The sequence below is a fragment of the Palaemon carinicauda genome, chromosome 30 (genome assembly GCF_036898095.1).
Source record: "Palaemon carinicauda isolate YSFRI2023 chromosome 30, ASM3689809v2, whole genome shotgun sequence".
NCBI lineage: Eukaryota > Metazoa > Arthropoda > Malacostraca > Decapoda > Palaemonidae > Palaemon > Palaemon carinicauda.
The window spans coordinates 60,467,653-60,489,669 of record NC_090754.1 but is presented as its reverse complement, the minus strand read 5'-3'; the positions used below and the strand labels follow the sequence as shown (position 1 = coordinate 60,489,669).

General features: G+C 52.3%; 1 protein-coding gene across 2 annotated transcripts in view; it reads left to right on the top strand.

Moving 5' to 3' along the window:
• Positions 1 to 22,017, top strand: part of unc-45 (unc-45 myosin chaperone) — a 116,076-nt gene that overhangs the window by 65,434 nt on the left and 28,625 nt on the right. For both annotated transcript variants that reach the window (XM_068353915.1, XM_068353914.1), the window contains exons 10-11: positions 4,256 to 4,421; positions 4,754 to 4,980. In XM_068353915.1, the coding sequence (XP_068210016.1) occupies positions 4,256 to 4,421; positions 4,754 to 4,980 (393 nt within the window). The remainder of the gene's footprint in view (positions 1 to 4,255; positions 4,422 to 4,753; positions 4,981 to 22,017) is intronic.

Here is a 22,017-nt window from a genome sequence, read left to right as displayed (position 1 = left end):
TTTACATCAGGGCTTTTGGCGGTCAGGCCACCTCCGCGTTTCCCTCCCCCGCAGCGCAGAGCAGCGCCCTCTCCGGAGGGGGGGAGGTTTCCGGACAGGTCAAAGGTCTCTTCTCCCTTCACTGCAGATTCTCTACGGGCAAACCCTCATGTGTCATCTCCCCCAGAGGATCGAATGATCCTCTTCCCTCCAGGGGGACTCCCTGTCAGCGCGAGGATTGGTCGGCATCCCTGGTGGGATGCCGTCGTCAGAGTGCTCAAGCAGGCGATGAGCCTGTGCCTTTTGACTGGGGTCACTAATCAGTAGCAGCTTCCTCTCCCCCTGAAGGGGGTGAGAGGAATCCCGGGCAGGACTATCCTGTCCCTTCGCGAGTCCTTACGCAGGCGATGAGCCCTCCTCAGACTCCATCTCCCCTCCCCTGCAGATGAGCTTTGCCCATTCCCAGGAGGGTCGGAAGACCCGGTCTTCTCCCCCTTCAATCCATAGGAAGAATCCCCGCCTCTTCCTGAGGGTCCTATCGTGCGGAGGGGGCGAAGTCTTACATCCTTCATCGCTGGGGTCCTGTTTCCCTCCTAGGAGGGATCCTAAGGCCCTGTCTTCCGCAAGGATCCGACAGGATCCAGTTGGACCCTTGGGGCATGTCTACGAGTCTCCCCAGGAAGAGCCTCCGGGGATGGGAGACCTCGCTGCCAGTCCATCAGGAGGAGGGGCTCCAGGGGTCGGAACTGGCGTTCTGGCAGGTTCTGGCCCTCAGGAGAAACCTCAAGGGGATCCCAGATTCAGAGATTCCTCTTCGGTAAGGGAAGGATTCGGTCCTGGACCGAGTCTCAGGTAATGGAGAGTGCCAGAGACTAGGCCGAGGTTGTCTTCTTCTTCAGTCCCGGTTGGTTTCGAGCCCCTCCCTCCTCCCTGTGTAGGGATCGGTGAGGGGTCGGGCCCTCCGGGCTGAAGTCCAGTCCATGTCGGAGAGGCGCCCCCTCCAAGAGGTGGCCAACGGGTTTCGAGGCCTCCGTAATCGTCTCCTTCCCTTCTCGACTCTGTACAGGGTTGTCAAACAGTCTCTGTTCAGCATAGCAACTGCAGACACGGTCAGCTTTGCAGTGAGACCACAAGTCTTCATGGGTACACTGGTCCGGTAGGACTCGTACTTCCGGTCCTGGTCCACCCATCTTCAAGGAAGTACTTTGGAGTCCGCCTGGAAGGCGGGTATACCAGTTCAAGGGCTGTGCTTCGGCCGCTCCACGGCACCTCAACAGTTCTCCGATACTTCCTCTCGGATCTCTTCACGGGCTCTCAGTATCGGCATCCAGCTACTCCGTTTCCTGGGTAGCTGGCCGATCCTGGCAGACTCGAAGGCTTCCCTTCTTCGTCATCGGGACAAGCTCCTCGGACGTTACCAAATTCTAAAGATCATGGTGGTCCTCGAGGAGTCCTCCCTGCAGCCCTCTCAGAGTCTGGTATACCAAGCCTGGTCTTAAGCTCCTATCTCGTAGCCTTCCCTTCAGACGTCAGGGTACCAAGGCAGAGGAAGGTCGCGAGACCTTTCCTCACACGGGAAGACCCTCCAACCCAAGGTTGTTACGTCTCTCCTCCTTGGCCCATCTGGTTTCCACAGTCGCCCCAGGTTGAGTTCTCTCCAGTGGCGCCTCGGGGCGCGGGGGAGTTGGGGGCACGTCTCCCCAGACGCCGAGACCCCTAGGGGACAACCGGTACAGGCGGACCCATAGGGGCGGGAAGCAGATGAGGGCCTACAAGAGGGAGTGGTCCTTCTCGTCCTTCCCCCTAACTTGATGCTGTTTTTGGACGCGTCAAAGAAAAGGTGGGGGGGGGGGGCACGTTCTGATCCACGAGTCCTCAGGCCGGGGATCAGAACCAGGAAGAACCTTCTCTAGTCCTACTAGAGACGGAAACTGTGTTTCTGGCTTTTCAGTAGCTCCACCTAGCCTGGCAGACTACTCTGTGGTTATGAGGATCAACAACACCACAGTGATGGTTTTCTGGCCCAGACAAGGAGGTACTTTTCAGTACAACCATCCCATCCTGCGGTAAGAGATACCGGGATGGTCCGAGTCCCCCTCGGTCTCCTTGGCAGCTCGCTTGATTCCAGGCAAAGGAATGGGCTCGCCGACAGTCTGAGCAGTGTGTCACGGACACCACATTCCGAGTGGTCTTTGGATCCTCAAGTGGCCTACAAGTCCTGCATCAGTGGGTCTCCCTCGGTGGACCGGTTCGCTACAGCACTGAGCTGCAAGCTCCTGCTGTACTGCTCCCTGGTCACGGATCCCAAGGCCCTCTGGTAGGAGGCCTTCCAGCAACGGTGGGCCACCATCGATGTGTTGCCTCCGTAGCTTGCTCCTCTTCCCGCCGGGAGTCTATCTAGCATCTCCTCAAAGAGAGAGGATTTTTGCAACAAGTGGCGAAAAGCAGGCCTGGACACCTGCGCAAGTCTTCCGCAGTAGTCTCCCAGGCGATAGGGCGAGTTTCTGTGACCGGTGTCGGGGAGAGAGCATCCCTCCACACGTTGCCGCTTCCAGCAATAGCGGAGCCCCTAGTGGGATTGCGGGATAAGTGTGCCTTTCAGTTTCGACTGTGAAAGGCTATCCCTCAGCCTTAAGTATTACCTCCTGGCTCTAGGGACAAACATTTCTCCCCCCGCTGGAACTCTTCCTTTGCATGCGAAGCCTTGTCCTCTCCTGCCCTCAGTCGAAGGTGAGACCTCCTCTTTGGGACATGGTTCGAGTCCTCAAGTCTCTAAAGAGACCCCCTGACGAACCACTACGTAAGTCCCCAGCCCACCACCTTTCTGGGCAGACAGTGTTCCTGCTAGCCTATCGTCAGCCAAGCGAGTCACATGGTCTCTCTTACGACTTCGCCCATTCAGGGGGTTGGGGGAGGCAACATTCAGGTTCGTCCCTGAGGTTTGTTGCAGAGACTCAGAATCCGGGAGTGCCGGACCCGCTTCGACTCCTTCCAGGGTTCGAGTCTCCGTCCTGTAGCAGATGACTCAGTCCATCTCCTACCTTGCCGGTAGGGGGTCCGAGCTGGTGTCTTCAGAGAACAGCTTCAGTTCGTCTCCAGGTCCAAGTCTCCTTCGTGGATCCTGGGTAACGAGGAGAAGGGTCTCCAGGAGTACCATCTTGGCCTGGATTCGCAGGGTGCTACACCCTGCCTTGAATCTTGACCCTTCTCCGTCGCACCGCCCTAGAGCCCATGATGTCAGGGGCTTAGATACGTCCCTGCCCTTCATGGAGCATCTTTCAGTGACGCAGGTCCTACAAGCAGGGATGTTGAAGCATCAGACCTTCTTCTCAGCCCCTTACCTGCATGACATGACCCACAGGAGGCTCCATACGTTTCTATCGGCCCTGTGGTGCCTTCACAACAGCTGGTCTAAACTTCAGCCTCCTTGATGGGCAAGTAGCAGAAGGGTTGAGGGCAGTGTTACCTGGTGTTAGTCTGCATGAATGAAAAGATCTGTCTGGCCCTTATCCTTTTCTTCATCCTCTCCTCCCACGGAGAAAGCAGCATCCTGGGTTCTCTGCACAGCTGACCTCAAACCACTGCAGGTAGACCATGCTTCCTTGTGTTCCTAGTATTAGGTGTAATGCTGTCATGTCCCCATACCCTGATGAGGTGGTATTGGGAGAGTCCTAGCCTGGATTCCCTTCTGATGGACTCCAGGGCAACTGCCTGGGACAAGTCACTTTTCACCTTCGCACACACCTTACGTAGGCCGAGGCAGTTTCACAGCCGCCAGCGAGGAGCAGGGATTCCCTATTGTCCGAGTACTTGATCGCTCGAATATGGAATCCCCGGGCAAGCCAAAGCCAGTATGGCCAGGACTTACCACCCTTCCTAAGGGTTAAGTCACCCCATGTAAATACTGTAGCGTGGTTTGTATTTCAGTTACGGAACAAATGTCAAATTCGTAGATAATTTGTATTTTTCCTAACTATACAAACCTTAGCTATTTACAGTTATGTGCCCACCAGCCCTGTCCCCCAAGATAAGTCCTACCTCTAAGTAAAGTGGAGTATTCTCCGGTGTGTGTGAGGGGTAGGGGTAGGTAGCTACCCCCCCCCCCCACCCCCACCCCCGCTAACTAGCGGTGGGGTAGGAAACCCTTGTTAAAACTTTATGGCTCGTCATTTCAGCTATGCCGAAGTAATCACCCCATGTAAATAGCTACGGTTTGTATAGTTAGGAAAAATACAAATTATATACGAATTTGTCATATTTTACTCAATTTCCACAGGTTACGGCTATTAACCCCAGATGTCGAGCAAACTATTCGTATTACTGTGTGCATCACGACGTTGCTCCTTGGATCAGTAGACTGTGGTAATCATCTTATTGCCAGAGAAGGTATCTTAGAAATGATGTTGGTGATGGCCAACACGGATGATGAGCTGCAGCAGAAGGTATTGTAAAATCATGCAAAATTCGTGTTTTTATTTTTTTATGTTCTTTCTTAGTTCACTGTACTGTTAAAGAAAAAATTTTCATAGAACTATGAGAATAATTATTTCAGAAATAGGGATATTTGAACATGCAAATTTTCAGTGGCATTCATATTCCAAGTACAATTATTTTAGAAATAGAAATATATTTGGAGTATAGTTAACACAGCCTACAGTTAATATTGCACTGTTCGATATACTGTTTCATGTGAAAGCATGTATTCAAGATTACGGTGCCACTCTTATATTATTGTAATGCTTATGTAATAATTTTTTATTTTCTAAAACTACAGGTTGCCTGTGAGGCTTTGATTGCCGCTGCATCAAAGAAGGATAAGTGTAGGGTAATAGTTTCTCAGGGTATTGGAATTTTGAAGAAACTCTACCAGAGCAAGAATGATTCTGTGAAAGTCAGAGCATTGGTTGGTCTTTGTAAGCTGGGATCTCTTGGAGGCACAGATGCTACCATGAAGCCCTTTGCAGATGGAGCTTCGTTAAAGTTAGCTGAAGCTTGTAGAAGGTAAGGCTTAATGATTACAAATCATCATCGTCTCCTCCCACCCCTATTAACGCAAAGGGCCTCAGTTAGGTTTCCCCATTCGTGTCTATCTTGAGCTTTTAAATCAATTTGTTCCGTAACTGAAATAGAAACCACGCTATTTAATATGGGTTTGTTCCGTAACTGAAATAGAAACCACGCTATTTAATATGGGTTTGTTCCGTAACTGAAATACAAACCACGCTATTTACATGGGGTAAGTACTTCGGCGTAGCTGAATGACGAGCCATTAGAATCTTAACGAGAGTTTACTACCCCACCGCTAGTTAGCAGGGGGTAGGGAGGGGTAGCTTGCTACCCCCCCCTCCCCCCTCACACACACTAGTGAATGCTTCACTTTGCTTTTGGCTAGGGTGGCGTTCAGACCTGTCTGCGCTCACCCTCTCTTGACTGCCATTACAGTGAACCCTCGTTTATCGCGGTAGATAGGTTCCAGACCCGGCCGCGATAGGTGAAAATCCGCGAAGTAGTGACACCATATTTACCTATTTATTTAACATGTATATTCAGACTTTTACCTTCCCTTGTACGTAGTACTGTAAACAAACTACCCTTTAATGTACAGAACACTTAATGCATGTACTAACGTACCCTAAACTAAAACAGGCACAAATAGTAAAGGCGACTTTATATCATGCGTTTCCTAAACACGCCAAAAAGCACGATAAAAAATGGCAACCAATGCTTTATTTACGTTTATCTCTGATTATAATAAAGAATTAAACGCATTTACACGTTTGTGTATAGGTTAGTTTTTGCATTGATTATATTGATTATTCAGTACAGTATGTTGATTTGGTTATTACTAATGTTTTACTTAATTTTTCTTAGGACTTCCAAATGAAATGTTTTTCTTTATGATGCCGCCTGAAACGACGGCGTTATAAAGTACGCTCAGTAAACAAACTAAGGAATTTAACGAGCATGATGAAAGTGATAAATAATGATAATACAGTAAAAGCTTTTATAAAATATGTTATTACAAATATTATTTACCGTATCTATATAAAATCATACATACGTAGCAAAGCAGGAAAACAATCTACGAGAGAGAAAGAGGGAGAGAGAGAGAGAGAGAGAGAGAGAGAGAGAGAGAGAGAGAGAGAGAGAGAGAGAGTTGTTTTACATACGTAAATGTAAATTTAAAAAAAAAAAAAAAAAAATAGCCCCATTTCATATAAAATAGATTACAAATATTTTACTTTATCATATTACAGTAGTCTGTAAAATACTGTAAAGTTCAGTACAGTATGTTGTTGTTATAGTCGTGGCGATGAAATTCTCACGAAACAAAAACACGCCATTTGATTACAACAGCTGATTCATTCTCTCTCTCTCTCTCTCTCTCTCTCTCTCTCTCTCTCTCTCTCTCTCTCTCTCTCTCTCTCTCTCTCTCTCTCTCTCTTCGTGTTATACAATACTTACATTTAGATGAAGAAACTAAAATTAGTTTTCTTAGTGTCAATTAAATACGAAACGAAAAAATTAGGCCGAGTCTACATCCATTTCAATCATAGCTAAAAATACGGCATCCGATTTCATCAGCAAACCACTATTTTTTGGGAAATATCATTTTATTCTAGAAAATTGTCACTCTTTAAATAGTTAATTGCACATTAAGAAAACGTGTACTTTTGTTTTTAAATTTCGGGTGTGTTTTAAAAATCGAGTATTGTTGACTTCTTTTTGTTTTACTTTTGGCTGTGATTAGATCAGCTGACATCTAGCTGCCGCTCGAGTGTGTACGAATACACTAACAAAGTATCGTTTATACAATTTCTCAACTTATTCAAACCGTCTACAGTATACAGTTGATATTACATAAGCACCAATGTGTTATAACCTATCAAATTTTTTTGTTTATTACATTTAAACGCCCCTCTATCTCTCTCTCTCTCTACCTATCTCTCTCTCTACCTATCTCTCTCTCTCTCTCTCTCTCTCTCTCTCTCTCTCTCTCTCTCTCTCTCTCTCTGTGGGCTACTTTTCACTACCTCCCATTCCTTACCCCTCTCTATCTCTCTAACAAATGATATCTTTGTTGCTCCTCAAAGTTTCATTTATATTGAAAATCAATCATGATTCAATTTTCCTTACTTTCTCCAATCTCACACCATCGGTCACATCGCGGTATTTTTTGTATTTCCGGAAAATCCGTGATATATGTATATACATGGGTTATGAAAAAAATCTGCGATGGTCGAACCGCGAAGTAGAGAGGGTTCACTGTAATCTGTTTTGCTTTCTCTTTTCCTACCGAGTGTGTTTGAAGTTGGCCGCCCTTGTGGGACTTTTATGTCGGCGGTCGACAATGATCCCCACACCTTGTGTCCTCACTTTTAGGGGCCAACGGTGTGATAGCGGTAACGTATGTATTGAATGTAGGGAGTGGTCTACCTCCCAGTGGGAGAGGTTTGCCCGGCGCCGGAAGAAAAAGTCTAAAAGGGATATTTCTCCTTCAGAGGCTTCTTTGAAGAGAGAAAATTCCAAGACTTCTTCTTCCGTAGCCCTTTCCTCCTCCAAAGCTCCCACTCGAGCGGTCTCTTCCGAGAGGCCGGCGAGTGGTAGCGTAGACCGTATTGCTGTTGACCGATCCCGGGGTGCGGGAGAGGTAGTAGCCTCCCATAGCGAGACGGCTGCCCCTCCTCCCCCGGAGGAGGATTTTATGTCTAACCATGATTTGTTTCAGCTTTGGGCTTCCTTGGGGCTGCAGGGTTCGCCCTCCAAGGAAGCCCTGTTTGACATGATCAAACTGGGTGCAGACGTCAAACAATCGCCAACTACAGCGGAGATAGATCCTCTGTCTGTGGTTGACGTTGTTGTGACGGAGACATCCCGTGGGTCTAGCCAAACCCCTGTTCCTGTGGCTGAGGTAGCTGACGGCTTAGATTCTCCCTCCGAACACCCTTCGAGGGAGGATCTAAGTCCCACGGTCTCTCCTGCCGGTGATTCTCCCCCTCGGGGGAGTTCACTCACAGAGACTCCTCTTCGGAGGCCCATCGATGGTCAGCTTGCTGATCCCACGGCCCCTCATGCGCGTATAAGGCGGAAGGCTCGTCCTCCCCTTCGCCGTAGAGGCCTTCCTTCCCCTTTCAAGGGGGTTAAGAGGTGCCTCTTCGGCTCGTCGTCACCACAGTCCTCTGCGGAGTAGACGACTCGCCGTTCACCAGTCCTGCCAGCTACACCTTAGACATCTCCGGGGATCGTTCGGGATCCCCTTCGGAGGAAGGTCGTCCTTCGGGACCCTGTGACCATTCTCCCTCCAGACCTGCTGACCTGCCGTCACCCTTTGAAGATGCTCATGGGCAGTACGCGCCGTCTGAACCTGTCATTGCACAGGCACCGGTCCCTTCGGGGCATAAGGGACTTGAGCGCAAAACTGCGCCTCAAACCCTTAAGCGCCAGGTTAAACCTGCGCGCCATCATGCTGCTGCTGCTGCTGTTCCAGACTTATCGTGCCAGCACTCACCTGCGCTCCAGCGCCCACCGGTTCCTGCCACGTCGTGCGCAGTCCAAGAGGCACCTAGGTTAGCGCACAGGCGCTCACAGGTGCCTCTAGACTCTCAGCGCACTTCTGGAGTTAGGCGCGAAGCACGCCCATCGCGCGCAGTTCCTGATACAGCACACACGCGCCCACCAACGCGCTTCTACAATTCAGTGCGCAGTCCAGGAGGTGCCTAAGTTAGCGCACGGGCGCTCACAGGTACCCCTGGACTCTCCTTCCAGACTGCGCAATCCTGTACGCACACCTCCAGTTGCGCGCGATGTTCCAGTTGCGCGCGAGGCGCCCCCAACTCGACAGCGCACACCTGTGCGCCCTAATCCGATCGTGCGCCCTGCGCGCCCATCGCAGCAGCGCACGCCTGCGCGCCCACGATCCCCTGCACGCGCAGCGCGCCCACGGTCGCCTCAGATTAACATACCTGCACAGGCTGCTCAGCACTCACCTGCGCGCCAACGCGCAGACCCACCCTCGCGCTATCACGAGGCTGTGCAATCGCGCCCTTGCCCAGTATTTCCAGATACGCGCCCACGCGCTACTGCTCACTCGCGCCCGGCAGTACCGCATCAGGTTACTGCGCGCCCTCGCATCGAGCCTTCAACCCCGCCTCGCGATCTAGTTCCTTCGCGCCACACGCCCTCGCCATCTCCTACGCGCGCCCGCGCCATCTCCTGTACGCCCCCGCGCCCGCGCCATCTCCTGTACGCCCCCGCGCCCGCGCCATCTCCTGCACGCCACCGCCCCACCAACCTCGCACGCCCCGCGTGAAATTCCTACTGCGCTCGATCCTTTCGCGCGCGACCCAGGACAGGGCCCATCGCGCGACCTCTAGCGCAATCGTCGTTAGGCTGACAGGTCATCATCTCGTTTCCCTCCCCGCAAGCGCAGAACAGCGCACTCGCCGGAGGAGGGGCAGTTTCCGGCCAGTTCTAAGGACTCTCTTATTTCAGCTTCTCTTCAGGCAAACCCTCGTTTGTCGACTCCTCCAAGGGATCGAACGATCCCATTCCCTCCAGAGGGAGTGTCTGACAGCGCGACTGTCAGCCAGCAGCCCTTGTTCGGGACCCTAGTCAGAGCTCTTATGCAGGCTATGAAGCCTGTGCTCTCTGACTCAGGTCACAAATCAGTGGCAGCTTCCTCCCCCCTGAAGAGGAAGAGAGGAGTCCCCTCCGTGGAGACTTCTCCGAGGGCTATCCTGTCTCCTCGCAAATCCTTGCGCAAGGCTCCTTCTCCCCCCCCCCCAGACTTTCTCTCCCTCCCCTGCGGATGAGGATTACCCATCCTCAGGAGAGTCGGACGAGCCGGACTGTTCCCCCATCGCACCAATGGGGGAAACTCCGTCTCTTCCTGAGAAGTCTTCTCGAACAGGGTTGGAAAAGAGCCTGCATCCATCATTACTCGAGTCCTGTATCCCTCCTAGGAGGGAACCGAAGGACTCTAAGACTATTCCTATGTCTTCGGCAAGGATCAGACAGGAGCCAGCTAGACCTTCGGAGAATGTCCACGAGTCCCCCCAGGAAGAGCCACAGGGGACAGGAGACTTTACTGCCAATCCTTCAGGAGGAGAGCACCAAGAGTCAGAACATGCGTTCTGGCAAGTTCTGACCCTCATGAGGAACCTCAACGGGATTCCAGACCCAGAGATTCCTCCTCGTGAGGGTAAGGACACGGTCTTAGACCGAGTCTACGGCACCCAGAAACCCTTTAGGGCCAGTGCAGCTTTGCCCTGGTCACAAGGGATGAAGAGTGCTAGAGAAAAGGTCGAGGGCCAGCTCTCTGAGCTTGCCTCCTCCAGTAGATCCAGCGCCGGTAACAAGCTCCTCCCTCCTCCTCGAGTCCATCAGAGGAGGTATTTTGAGATCCTAGAGGAGACTTGTTTGGGTCTTCCAGTTCACCACTCCGTGGAAGAACTCACTGGGGGAGTCCCTCTAGAGAGAGACTCCAACCAGCACGTGTCCTATTCGGCTACTGAGATCCTAAGCCAGGAGAAGGTGGCGAAGTGTGCCATGCAGGCAACTTCGTGGCTTGACATCTGGCTGGGGTCTTTGGGCATCCTGGTGCGGTCTGAGGATCTGTCCAAAGAAAGCACCAGGAAGGCAATGGAGACATTCCTGCTCTCAGGCACGCGGACCATCGAGTGTCTGGCCCACCAAGTCTCGAGCTTGTGGGCTAACACGATTCTCAAACGACGGGACGCAGTGGCTGAGAGGTTCCACCATAAGGTCCCCAGTTCCAACGTTAGCAGGCTCAGACACTCTTCCGTGCTCGGTAAGAGTTTGTTTGAGCCTAAGGACGTGGAGCTAACCGCTGAGAGGTGGAGAAAGTCCAACCAGGACTCCCTCATCCATAGGGCCCTGACATCGAGGCCCTACAAACCTCCAGCAGCCCAACAGCCCCGTCCAGCTAAGGACACAAAGAAGATGACAGCAGCAAAGCCAAAGGTGTCTAAGCCCTTTCCTGCCAAGAGCAGAAGGAGCAAAAAGTCCTCCAGGGGAGGTAAAAATCCTAGAGGAACTCGGCCGTTGACGCTAGGATTGGCAGTCCCCCTGCATGTCCACCAGTGGGGGGATGCCTACAAAGTTGCGCAATCAGGTGGCAGCAACTCGGGGCAGATACCTGGACGATTTCCGTGATCGGTCAGGGTTATTGCGTCCCGTTCATACCTTCTCTACCTCCCCTGACAGCGAATCCAGTGTCATTGAGCTCCCTTACTATGGGATCAGTAAGGGGCCAGGCCCTCCAGGCAGAAGTCCAGACCATGTTGAAGAAGGACGCTCTCCAAGAGGTAGTGGACGGGTCCCCAGGCTTCTACAGTCGACTCTTTCTTGTAAAGAAGGCGTCGGGAGGCTGGAGACCAGTCATCAACCTCTCAACCCTGAACGGGTTTGTCAAACAGACTCCGTTCAGTATGGAGACGGCAGACACGGTCAGACTTGCAGTGAGACCACAAGACTTCATGTGTACACTGGACCTGAAGGACGCGTACTTCCAGATCCCAGTCCATCCGTCTTCAAGGAAGTACTTAAGATTCAGCCTAGACGACAAGATCTACCATTACAAGGTGCTGTGCTTCGGTCTCTCCACAGCCCCTCAGGTGTTCACCCTGATATCATCGTGGGCTCACAGGATCAACATCCGTCTCCATTATCTGGACGACTGGTTGATCCTATCGGACTCGGAGGCAACCCTTCTTCGCCACCAAGACAAGCTTCTCGAACTTTGCCAGGATCTAGGGATCATGGTAAATCTCGAGAAGTCCTCTCTGCAGCCCTCTCAGAAACTGGTATACCTAGGCATGGTCATAGACACCAATCTCCACAAAGCCTTCCCATCAGACGACAGAATAGCAAGGCTGGGGAAGGTTGCAAGGCCTTTCCTCAAACGAGAAGAACTTTCAGCCCAAGCGTGGTTACATCTCCTCGGCCACCTCTCCTCCCTGGCCCGTGTGGTTCCCAACGGTTGCCTCAGAATGTGATCTCTCCAGTGGCAACTCAAGTCCCGGTGGAATCAAGGACACGATTCCCCGGACACTTTGATCCCCGTGGGTCATGCGGAACACAGACCTCCAGTGGTGGGTGGCAGACGAGAACCTACGAAAGGGAGTGGATCTTCTCGTCCTTCCCCCGGATTTGATATTGTTCTCGGACGCATCAAAGAAAGGGTGGGGGGCCCACGTTCTGAACCACAGGACCTCAGGCCTCTGGTCAGAATCAGAAAAGTACCTTCACATAAACCTGCTAGAAATGAAGGCCGTGTTCCTGGCACTTCAGAAGTTCCACCAAGTCCTGGCGGGCCACTCTGTGGTGGTGATGAGCGACAACACCACAGTGGTGGCTTATATCAACAAGCAGGGAGGTACCTTTTCAGAACAGCTATCCCATCTTGCAGTAGAGATTCTGAGATGGTCCGAAGTCCACTCGATCACACTAGCGGCTTGCTTCATTCCAGGCAGAAGGAATGTGCTCGCCGACAGTGGGATGACATCGATGTGTATGCCTTTCCCCCGTTCTGTCTGATGAGGAGGGTGCTCAACAAGACCAGAATATCGGTCAATCTATCAATAACCCTGATAGCTCCGCTATGGCATCACGCAGAATGGTTTCCGGACCTTCTGCAACTCCTTACGGAGATTCAGAGAGAACTCTCTCCACGTCACGAGCTACTCAAACAACCACACGCCAACATCTTCCACAAAGCCGTAGCTTCGCTTCGACTTCACGCCTGGAGACTATCCAGCATCTCCTCACTGAGAGAAGATTTTCGCAACAAGTTGCGAATAGGATGTCTGGACACCTGCGCAAGTCATCCGCAGGGGTCTACCAGGCGAAGTGGCGAGTCTTCTGTGGTTGGTGCCGTGGAAGGGGTATCTCTCCACTCGATGCCACTATTCTAGCAATAGCGGAGTTCCTCGTGTATTTGCGGGATGAAATGCGCCTTTCAGTCTCGGCAGTGAAAGGCTATCGCTCAGCCTTAAGTCTTGCCTTCAGGCTTAAAGGAGTGGACATTTCTTCCTCGCTGGAACTTTCTCTTCTCATACGGAGTTATGAACTTACCTTCCCTCAGTCGGAAGTGAGACCTCCTCCATGGAACGTGGTTCGAGTTCTCAGGTCTCTGAAGAGACCTCCCTACGAACCATTACGCCAGGCTTCAGATCGCCATTTTACCTGGAAGATGGTGTTCCTGCTAGCGTTGGCCTTGGCCAAGCGAGTCAGCGAATTGCATGGTCTCTCGTACGATATCGCCCATTCAAGGGGATGGGGGGAGGTAACGTTCATGTTCGTCCCTGAGTTTGTTGCCAAGACTCAGAATCCCGGAGTGCCGGACCCTCGGTTCGACTCTTTCCAGGTTTCGAGTCTTCGTTCTGTAACAGATGACCCAGACCATCTCCTACTGTGTCCAGTAAGGAGTCTGAGGTTGTATCTTAAAAGAACAGCTGCAGTTCATCCCCAGGTGCAAGCCTTGTTCGTGAGCACTGGGAAAACGAAGAGGAAGGTCGCCAGGAATACTATCTCGGCCTGGATTCGCAAGGTAATACACCTGGCCTTGAATCCTGACCCTTTTCCGTCACGTCGCCCGAGAGCACATGATGTCAGGGGCATAGCTACGTCCCTGGCCTTCAAGAAAAATTATTCAGTGACGCAGGTTTTACAAGTTGGGGTGTGGAAGCGTCAGACCACCTTCACAGCCCACTACCTGCAAGACGTGACACACAGGAGGCTCGATACGTTCTCTATCGGCCCTGTGGTGGCTGCACAACAGCTGGTCTAACCTCAGGCTCCTTAATGGACAAGTAGCAGAAGGTTGAGGGCATTGTTACCCGGTTTTAGTCTGCGTGAATGAAAAGATCTGTCTGGCCCTTATTCTTTTCTTCATCCTCTCCTCCCTTGGAGAAAGCAGCATCCTGGGTTCTCTGCACAGCTGACCTTAAACCACTCCAGGTAAACCATGCTTCCTTGTGTTCCTAGTAGTAAGTGTAATACTGTCACTTCTTCACCTCCACACACAGCTTATGTAGGCCGCAGCAGTTTCACAGCATGCTAGCGAGGCGCAGGGACTCCTTATTTCCTGAGTACTAACACACTCAAATATGGAGTCCCCGGGCAAAGCCAAAGCCAGTTTGGCAGGGACTTACCGCCCTTCCTAAGGGTTGAGTCACCCCATGTAAATAGCGTGGTTTGTATTTCAGTTACGGAACAAATTTCAAATTCATAGATAATTTGGATTATTCCTAACTATACAAACCTTAGCTATTTACACATATTTGCCCACCAGCCCTGTCCCCCAGGATAAGCCCTACCTCTAAGCAAAGTGAAGCATTCATCTTTGTGTGTGAGGGGGGGGGTGTAGCAAGCTACCCCTCCCTACTTCCTGCTAACCAGCGGTGGGGTAGTAAACCCTCGTTAAAATTCTAATGGCTCGTCATTTAGCTATGCCGAAGTAATTACCCCATGTAAATAGCTAAGGTTTGTATAGTTAGGAAAAATACAAATTATCTATGAATTTGTCCTATTACTTTCGGCGTAGCTGAAATGACGAGCCTTTAGAATTTTAACGAGGCTAACTAGGGGGTAGGGAGGGGTAGCTTGCTACCCTTTAACCCCCCTCACACACCTGTGATAGCTCACTTTGCTTTTGGCTTGGGTGACGATCAGACGTGTCTGCTCCCACCCTAGCTTACTTTGACAGCCTTTGATCTTTGTTTTTGCTTTTTCTTTTATACAGTGATTAGAAGTTGGCCTCTACCATGCGGAAGTGTCCCGGCTTACCTGACTGCCCTTGTTGTACTTATATGTCGGCGGTCGACACGGACCCTCACACCTTATGTCCTTTTGTAGGGGTTAACGGTGTGATAGGAATAAAGTATGTGGTGAGTGTAGGGACTGGTCTACCTCCCAGTAGGAAAGGTTTTCCCGGCGCCGGAAGAAGTCCAAACGGGATATTTCTCCTTCAGGGGTTTCCTTGAAGAGAGAAAATCCCAAGGACTCTTCTTCCGTAGCCCGAACCTCCTCCGAAGCTCCCACTCGATCGGTCTCTTCCAAGAGGCGGTCGAGTGGTAGCGCAGGCCATACTTACTCGGGGTTCAGGAGAGGAAGTTGCCTCCCATAGCGAGGCAGCTCCTACTTCTCCCCCGGGGGAGGATATTTCTGATAATAATGTGTCTAACAATGATTTGTTACAGGTTTGGGCTTCCTTGGGGCTTCAGGGTTCACCCTCCAAGGAAGCCATGTTTGACATAATCAGGTTGGGGGCTGCTGTCAAACAGTCGCCGACAGTAGCAGAGGTTGATCCTCTGTCTATCGTCAACGTTGTTGTGGCAGGGGCTTCCGATGAGTTAGGTCAAACCCCTGCTATGGTTCCTGATGTAGCAGAAGGCTTAGTTCCCCCCTCCGAACATCCTTCAAGGGAGGAGCTAAGTCCAACAGTCTCTCCTGCAGGTGATTCTCCCCCTCGGGGGAGTTCACTAACAGAGACTCCTCTTCGGAGGACTGACGATGGTCTGCCTGCTGCCCCCAGAGGACGTGACAGACGGAAAGCTCGCCCTCCTCTTCGCCGTAGAGGCCTTCCTTCTCCCCACAAGGGAGTTAGGAGGCGCCTCTTCGGTTCTTCGTCTTCGCAGTGCCCCACAGAGGATCCTCCTTGCCGTGCACCGAAGATTGCAGCTGCATCCCTGGACCTCTCTGCAGATCGTTTACGATTTCCTTCACCTGCCAGACCTGCTGACCTCCCGTATCTGTTCCTGGCCGCTGACGCGCTGTTGGCGCCCACGCACCCCGTTATCCAACGGACATCGGTCCCTTCGGGGCAAAAGGGGCTTTCTCACATTGTGAGTAAGTCCCTCAAGCGCCAGGTATCCCCTGCGCGCCAACGTTTTCCTGCGCAACCGCGCATGCGCGCAAGCGCTCCCATGCTGTTCCTGAGACATTACTTCAGAGACCACCTGTTCCAGGGACAACGCGCCAGCGATCTCCTGTTACTGAGAGTACGCGCCAGCGCTCTCCTGCTCGCCAGTGCTCACCTGCGCGCCAGCGATCTTCTCCTCGCCAGTGCACAACTGCGCGCCCTCATCCTGATGCGCACCACGCGCGCCCACGATCTCCTGCTCGCCAGTGCTCTTCACCTACACGCCAATGTTCGCCTGCGCGCCCACGATCTCCGGATCTGGGCGCAGGAGGGAAGAATCTTTCTTCTCCTTCCCGTCAGCGATCTCCTACGCGCCTTCGGACCTCACCTGCGCGCGATGAAGACATCGCGCGCACCTGTTCCAGCTCCTGCTGTGCGCACCCACGCACGTGCGAGCAATCACCTTCGCGCGCAAGCGCTTGCACACCCTTCTGCGCACCCTCTGCTTTCGCCAGATCGGGCACCTGCGCGAACCACGCTGTCCATCACCTGCGCGCCATCGCTTGCCACCGCTCGCCAGCGTGCCCACTCACCCACGCGTCGTAGATCGCCTGCGCGCCCACGCGTCGTAGATCGCCTGCATGCCCACGCGTCGTAGATCGCCTGCGCGCCCACGCGCCCCCTCGCTTGTGCACAGTCGCTCGCCTGCCGCTTGCCAGTGCGCCATCGCTCTCCTACACGCCAGCGCGATCCCCAGCGCGATTCCCATCGGGATTCACAGCGCGAGCCCCCGCGCGAAGCTACAGGAACGAGAGCCTCCAGGTCGTCATCTTCACGTTCCCCACCCCGCAAGCGCAGATCAGCGCTCCCACAGGAGGAGGGGAGAACTCTGGATAGGTTCAGGAACCAACCTCCTTCCCTTTCTTTTCAGGCAGGCCCTGTTGTAGTTTCTACTCCGAAGGATCGCCCGATCCCCTTCCCTCCAGAGGGAGTCGCTGTCAGTAAGCAGCCATGGTTCGGGTCCCTTGCCTGTGCTGTCAGTAAGCACCCATGGTTCGGATCCCTTGTCAGAGGCGTCATGCAGGCTTTCAAACCTGCCTTCTCTGAAATGGGCCTCAAATCAATGGCAGCTCCGACCCCACTGAAGAGGAAGAGAGGAGTAGAAGTCGTGGTAACTTCTCCCAGGGCCAAGCTGGCTCCCCAGAAGTCCTTGAGGAAGGCTCTTCCTCCCCCCCCCCCGACTTTCTCTCCCTCTCCTGTGGACGAGGATTTTCCGTCCTCAGGTGAGTCTACCAAGGTGAGACGTTCTCCCATCGCACCAATGGGAGAAACCCCACCTCGTACAGGAGAATCGTCCCGGGTTGGGGTGGAGAAGAGCCCACAGACGTTGTTGGAGTCCTGTATTCCTCCCAGGAGGGAACCATTCCCAAGTCATCCTCAAGGATTCGACCAGAGCCAACAAGACCCCCAGAGAACGTCCACGTTTCCTCCTAAGAAGAGCCTTTGGGGACGGGAGACTTTGCTGCCAGTTCTCCAGGAGGGGAGCCACAGGAGTCAGAGCATGCCTTCTGGCAGGTTCTGACCCTGATGAGGCATCTCAACGGGTTCCTGGATCCTGAGATTCCTCCTCGAGAGGGCAAGGACACGGTCATGGACCGAGTCTTTGGAACTCAGAAGACCGCTAAGGCCAGTGCGGCTTTGCCCTGGTCCCAAGGGGTGAAGAGTGCCAGGGATAAGGTTGAGGGCCAGCTCTCCGAGCTCGCCTCCTCCAGCCGTTCCACTGCTGGCAACAAGCTCCTCCCTCCTCGTATCCACCAGAGGAGGTACTTTGAGATCATGGAGGAGTCTTGCCTAGCTCTTCCCTTGCACCATTCTGTGGAAGAGCTCACCAAGGTAGTCCCTCTAGAGAGGCTCTCTAGACGGCAAGTGTCTTTCTCGGCGACAGAGATCCTAAGTCAGGAGAAGGTTGCGAAGTGTGCCATGCAGGCTACTTCGTGGCTGGATGTCTGGCTGGGGTCTCTTGGCATCCTGTTGCGATCCAAGGACCTGTCTAAGGAGAGCACCAGGAAGGCCCTGGAGACCTTCCTCTTTTCGGGCACCCGCACCATTGAGTTTCTGGCCCACCAAGTCTCGAACTTGTGGGCCAATTCCATTCTGAAACTACGTGATGCGGTGGCAGAGAGGTTCCACACGAAGGTCCCAGCCATCGAGGTCAGCAGGCTCAGACATTCTTCCATTTTGGGAAAGAATCTGTTTGAGCCTAAAGACGTGGAACAGGCAGCTGAGAGGGGGAGGAAGTCCAACCAGGACTCTCTCCTACATAGGGCTCTTACATCAAAGCCTATAAACCTCCAGCACCTCAACAACCTCGCCCGTCCAAGACGACGAAACCGGCAGTGGCAGCAAAGGCAACGGTGTCGAAGCCCTTTCCTGTCAAAGACAAGAAAGGCAAAAAGTCCTCCAGGGGAGGGAAAAATCTTAGAGGGAGTGGCCGAGGGGATGCCTACAAAGTTGTGCAATCAGGTGGCAGCAACTCGGGGCCGATTCTTAGACGATTTCCGTAATCAGTCAGGGATATCGCGTCCCGTTCACAACATCTCTACCTCCCCAGACAGCGGATCCAGTGTCGTTGAGCTCCTTTGCCATGGGATCGGCAAGGGGGCAAGCCCTACGGGCAAAAGTCGAGACCATGTTAAAGAAGGGCGCTCTCCAGGAGGGCGTCGATGGTTCCTCAGGTTTCTTCAGTCTACTCTTTCTTGTAAGGAAGGCGTCTGGAGGCTGGAGACCAGTCATCGACCTCTCAGCTCTGAACAGCTTTGTCAAACAAACCCCGTTCAGCATGGAGACGGCGGACACGGTTAGACTTGCAGTGAGACCACAAGACTTCATGTGTACACTGGACCTGAAGGACGTGTACTTCCAGATTCCAGCCCATCCGTCTTCAAGGAAGTACTGTACTTAAGATTCAGCCTAGACATCAAGATCTACCGGTTCAAGGTGCTGTGTTTCGGTCTCTCCACAGCACCTCAGGTATTTACCAGAGTGTTCACCCTGATTTCTTCGTGGGCACACAGGATCATCATCCGTCTCCTCCGTTATCTGGACGACTGGCTGACCCTGGCAGACTCGGAGTTGACCCTTCTTCGACGCCGAGACAAGCTTCTGGGACTTTGCCATGATCTAGGGATCATAGTAAATCTCGAGAAGTCTTCTCTGCTTTCAACTCAGCGACTGGTATATCTAGGCATGATCTTGGACACCAATCTTCACAAAGCCTTCCCATCAGACGACAGGATAGCAAGGCTGAGGAGGGTCGCAGATCCTTTCCTCAGACAAGAAGAACTCCCAGCCCAATCGTGGTTACGTCTCCTCGGTCACCTTTCTTCCCTGGCCCGTCTAGTTCCAAATGGTCGCCTCAGGATGAGATCCCTGCAATGGCGACTCAAGTCCCGGTGGAATCAGGGACACGATTCACCGGACGTCTTTGTCCCTATGTGTCCTGCTGAACGGACGAACCTTCAGTGGTGGGTGACAGACGAGAACCTACGAAAGGGAGTGGATCTTCTCGTCCTCCCCCTGGATTTGATGCTGTTCTCGGACGCCTCAAAGAAAGGGTGGGGGGCCCATGTTCTGAACCACAGGACCTCAGGCCTCTGGTCAGAATCAGAAAAGTGCCTCCATATAAATCCTGGCACTTCAACAGTTCCAACAGTACCTGGCGGGTCACTCCGTGGTGGTGATGAGTGACAACACCACGGTAGTGGCTTACATCAACAAGCAGGGAGGTACCTTTTCAGAGCAGCTATCCCATCTGGCAGTAGAGATACTGAGATGTACCGAAGTCCACTCGATTCCACTATCAGCTCGTTTCATTCCAGGCAAGAGGAATGTGCTCGCCGACAGTCTGAGCAAGGCATCCCAGATAGTGAGTACCGAATGGTCTTTGGATCGTCTAGTAGCCAACAAAGTCCTGACTTTGTGGGGTTCCCTGACAGTGGATCTGTTCGCGACAGCTTTGAATTTCAAGCTTCCGCTGTACTGCTCCCCAGTCCCGGACCCCAAGGCACTCTGGCAGGATGCCTTCCAACAACGGTGGGACAACATCGATGTATACGCCTTTCCCCCGTTCTGTCTGATGAGGAGGGTACTCAACAAGACCAGAATATTGGTCAACCTTTCAATGACCTTGATAGCTTCGCTATGGCATCACGCAGAGTGGTTTCCGGAACTTCTGCAGCTCCTGACGGAACTCCCGAGAGAACTTCCTCCACGACACGAGCTACTCAAACAACCACACGCCAACATCTTTCACAAAGCCGTAGCTTCGCTGCGGCTTCACGCCTGGAGACTATCCAGCATCTCCTCACAGAGAGAGGCTTTTCGCAACAAGTTGCTGAAAGGATGTGTCGACACCTGTGAAAGTCATCCACAGGGGTCTACCAGGCAAAGTGGAGAGTTTTCTGTGGTTGGTGTCATGGAAGGGGTATCTCTCCACTTGATGCCACTATTCCAGCAATAGCTGAGTTTCTCGTGTATTTGCGGGAAGAAATGCGCCTTTCAGTCTCGGCAGTGAAAGGCTATCGCTCATCCTTAAGTCTTGCCTTCAGGCTCAAAGGAATGGACATTTCCTCTTCGCTGGAACTTTCTCTACTCATACGAAGTTATGAACTTACCTGCCCTCAGTCGGAAGTGAGACCTCCTCCATGGAACGTGGTTCGAGTTCTCAGGTTTCTTAAGAGACCTCCCTTCGAACCATTACGCCAGGCTTCTGATCGCCACCTGACTTGGAAGACGTCGTTCCTACTTGCTTTGACCTCGGCCAAGCGAGTCGGCGAACTTCATGGTCTCTCGTATGACATTGCCCATTCAAGGGGATGGGGGAGGTAACGTTCAGATTCGTCCCTGAGTTTGTTGCTAAGACTCAAAATCCAGGATTGCCGGACCCTCGGTTCGACTCTTTCCGGATTTCGAGTCTTCGTTCTGTAACAGATGACCCAGACCATCTCCTAGTGTGCCCAGTGAGGAGTCTGAGGCTCTATCTTAAGAGAACAGCTGCAATTTGTCCTCGGGTGCAGGCATTGTTTGTGAGCACCGGAAGGACAAAGAGGAGGGTCACTAAGAATACTATGTCAGCGTGGATTTGCAGGGTTATCCATCATTCCCTGAATCCCGACCCTCCTCCGTGACGTCGCCCTAGAGCACACGAAGTCAGGGGCATTGCTACGTCCCTGGCCTTCAAGAAGAACTACTCAGTGACGCAGGTTTTACAAGCAGGGGTTTGGAAGCGTCAGACGACCTTCACAGCCCACTACCTGCAAGATGTGACCCACAGGAGGCTCGATACGTTTTCTATCGGCCCTGTGGTGGCTGCACAACAACTGGTTTAAACCTCGGGCTCCTTAATGGACAAGTAGCAGAGGGTTTAGGGCATTGTTACCCAGTTTTAGTCTGCATGAATGGAAAGGTATGCCTGGTCCTTATTCTTTTCTTCATTTTCCCCTCTCTTGGGGAAAGCAGTATCCTGGGTTCTCTGCACAACTGACCTCAAACTAATGCAGGTAAACCATGTTTCCTTGTGTTCCTAGTATTAAGATAATAGTCACGTCCCCATACCCTTACGAGGTGGTATTGGGAACGTCCTATCCTAGAATTCCATCTAAAGGACTTCAGGTCAACTTCCTAGGACGATTCACACTTCATTCCTTCACACACAAGCTTACGTAGGCTGCGGTCATTGTAGAGCAAGGCACTTGCGAGGTGCAGAGACTCCTTATCTTTGAGTACTGACACACTCAGATACTGAATCCCTGGGCAAAAAGACAAAAGCCAGTAATGGCTGGGACTTACCACCTTACCTAAGGGTTGAGTCACCCATATTAGATAGCGTGGTTTGTATTTCAGTTACGGAACAAATGACAAATTCGTAGATAATTTGTATTTTTCCTACGTATACAAACCTTAGCTATTTAATCAAACTTGCCCGCCAGCCCTGTCCCCTGGGAAGTCCTACCTCTAAGCAAAGTGAGCTAATCACAGGTGTGTGAGGGGGGGGGGTGGTAGCAAGCTACCCCTTCCTACCCCTCGCTAACTAACAAGGGGATAGTAATCCCTCGTTAAATTTCTAATGGCTCGTCATTTCAGGAACGCCGAAAGTA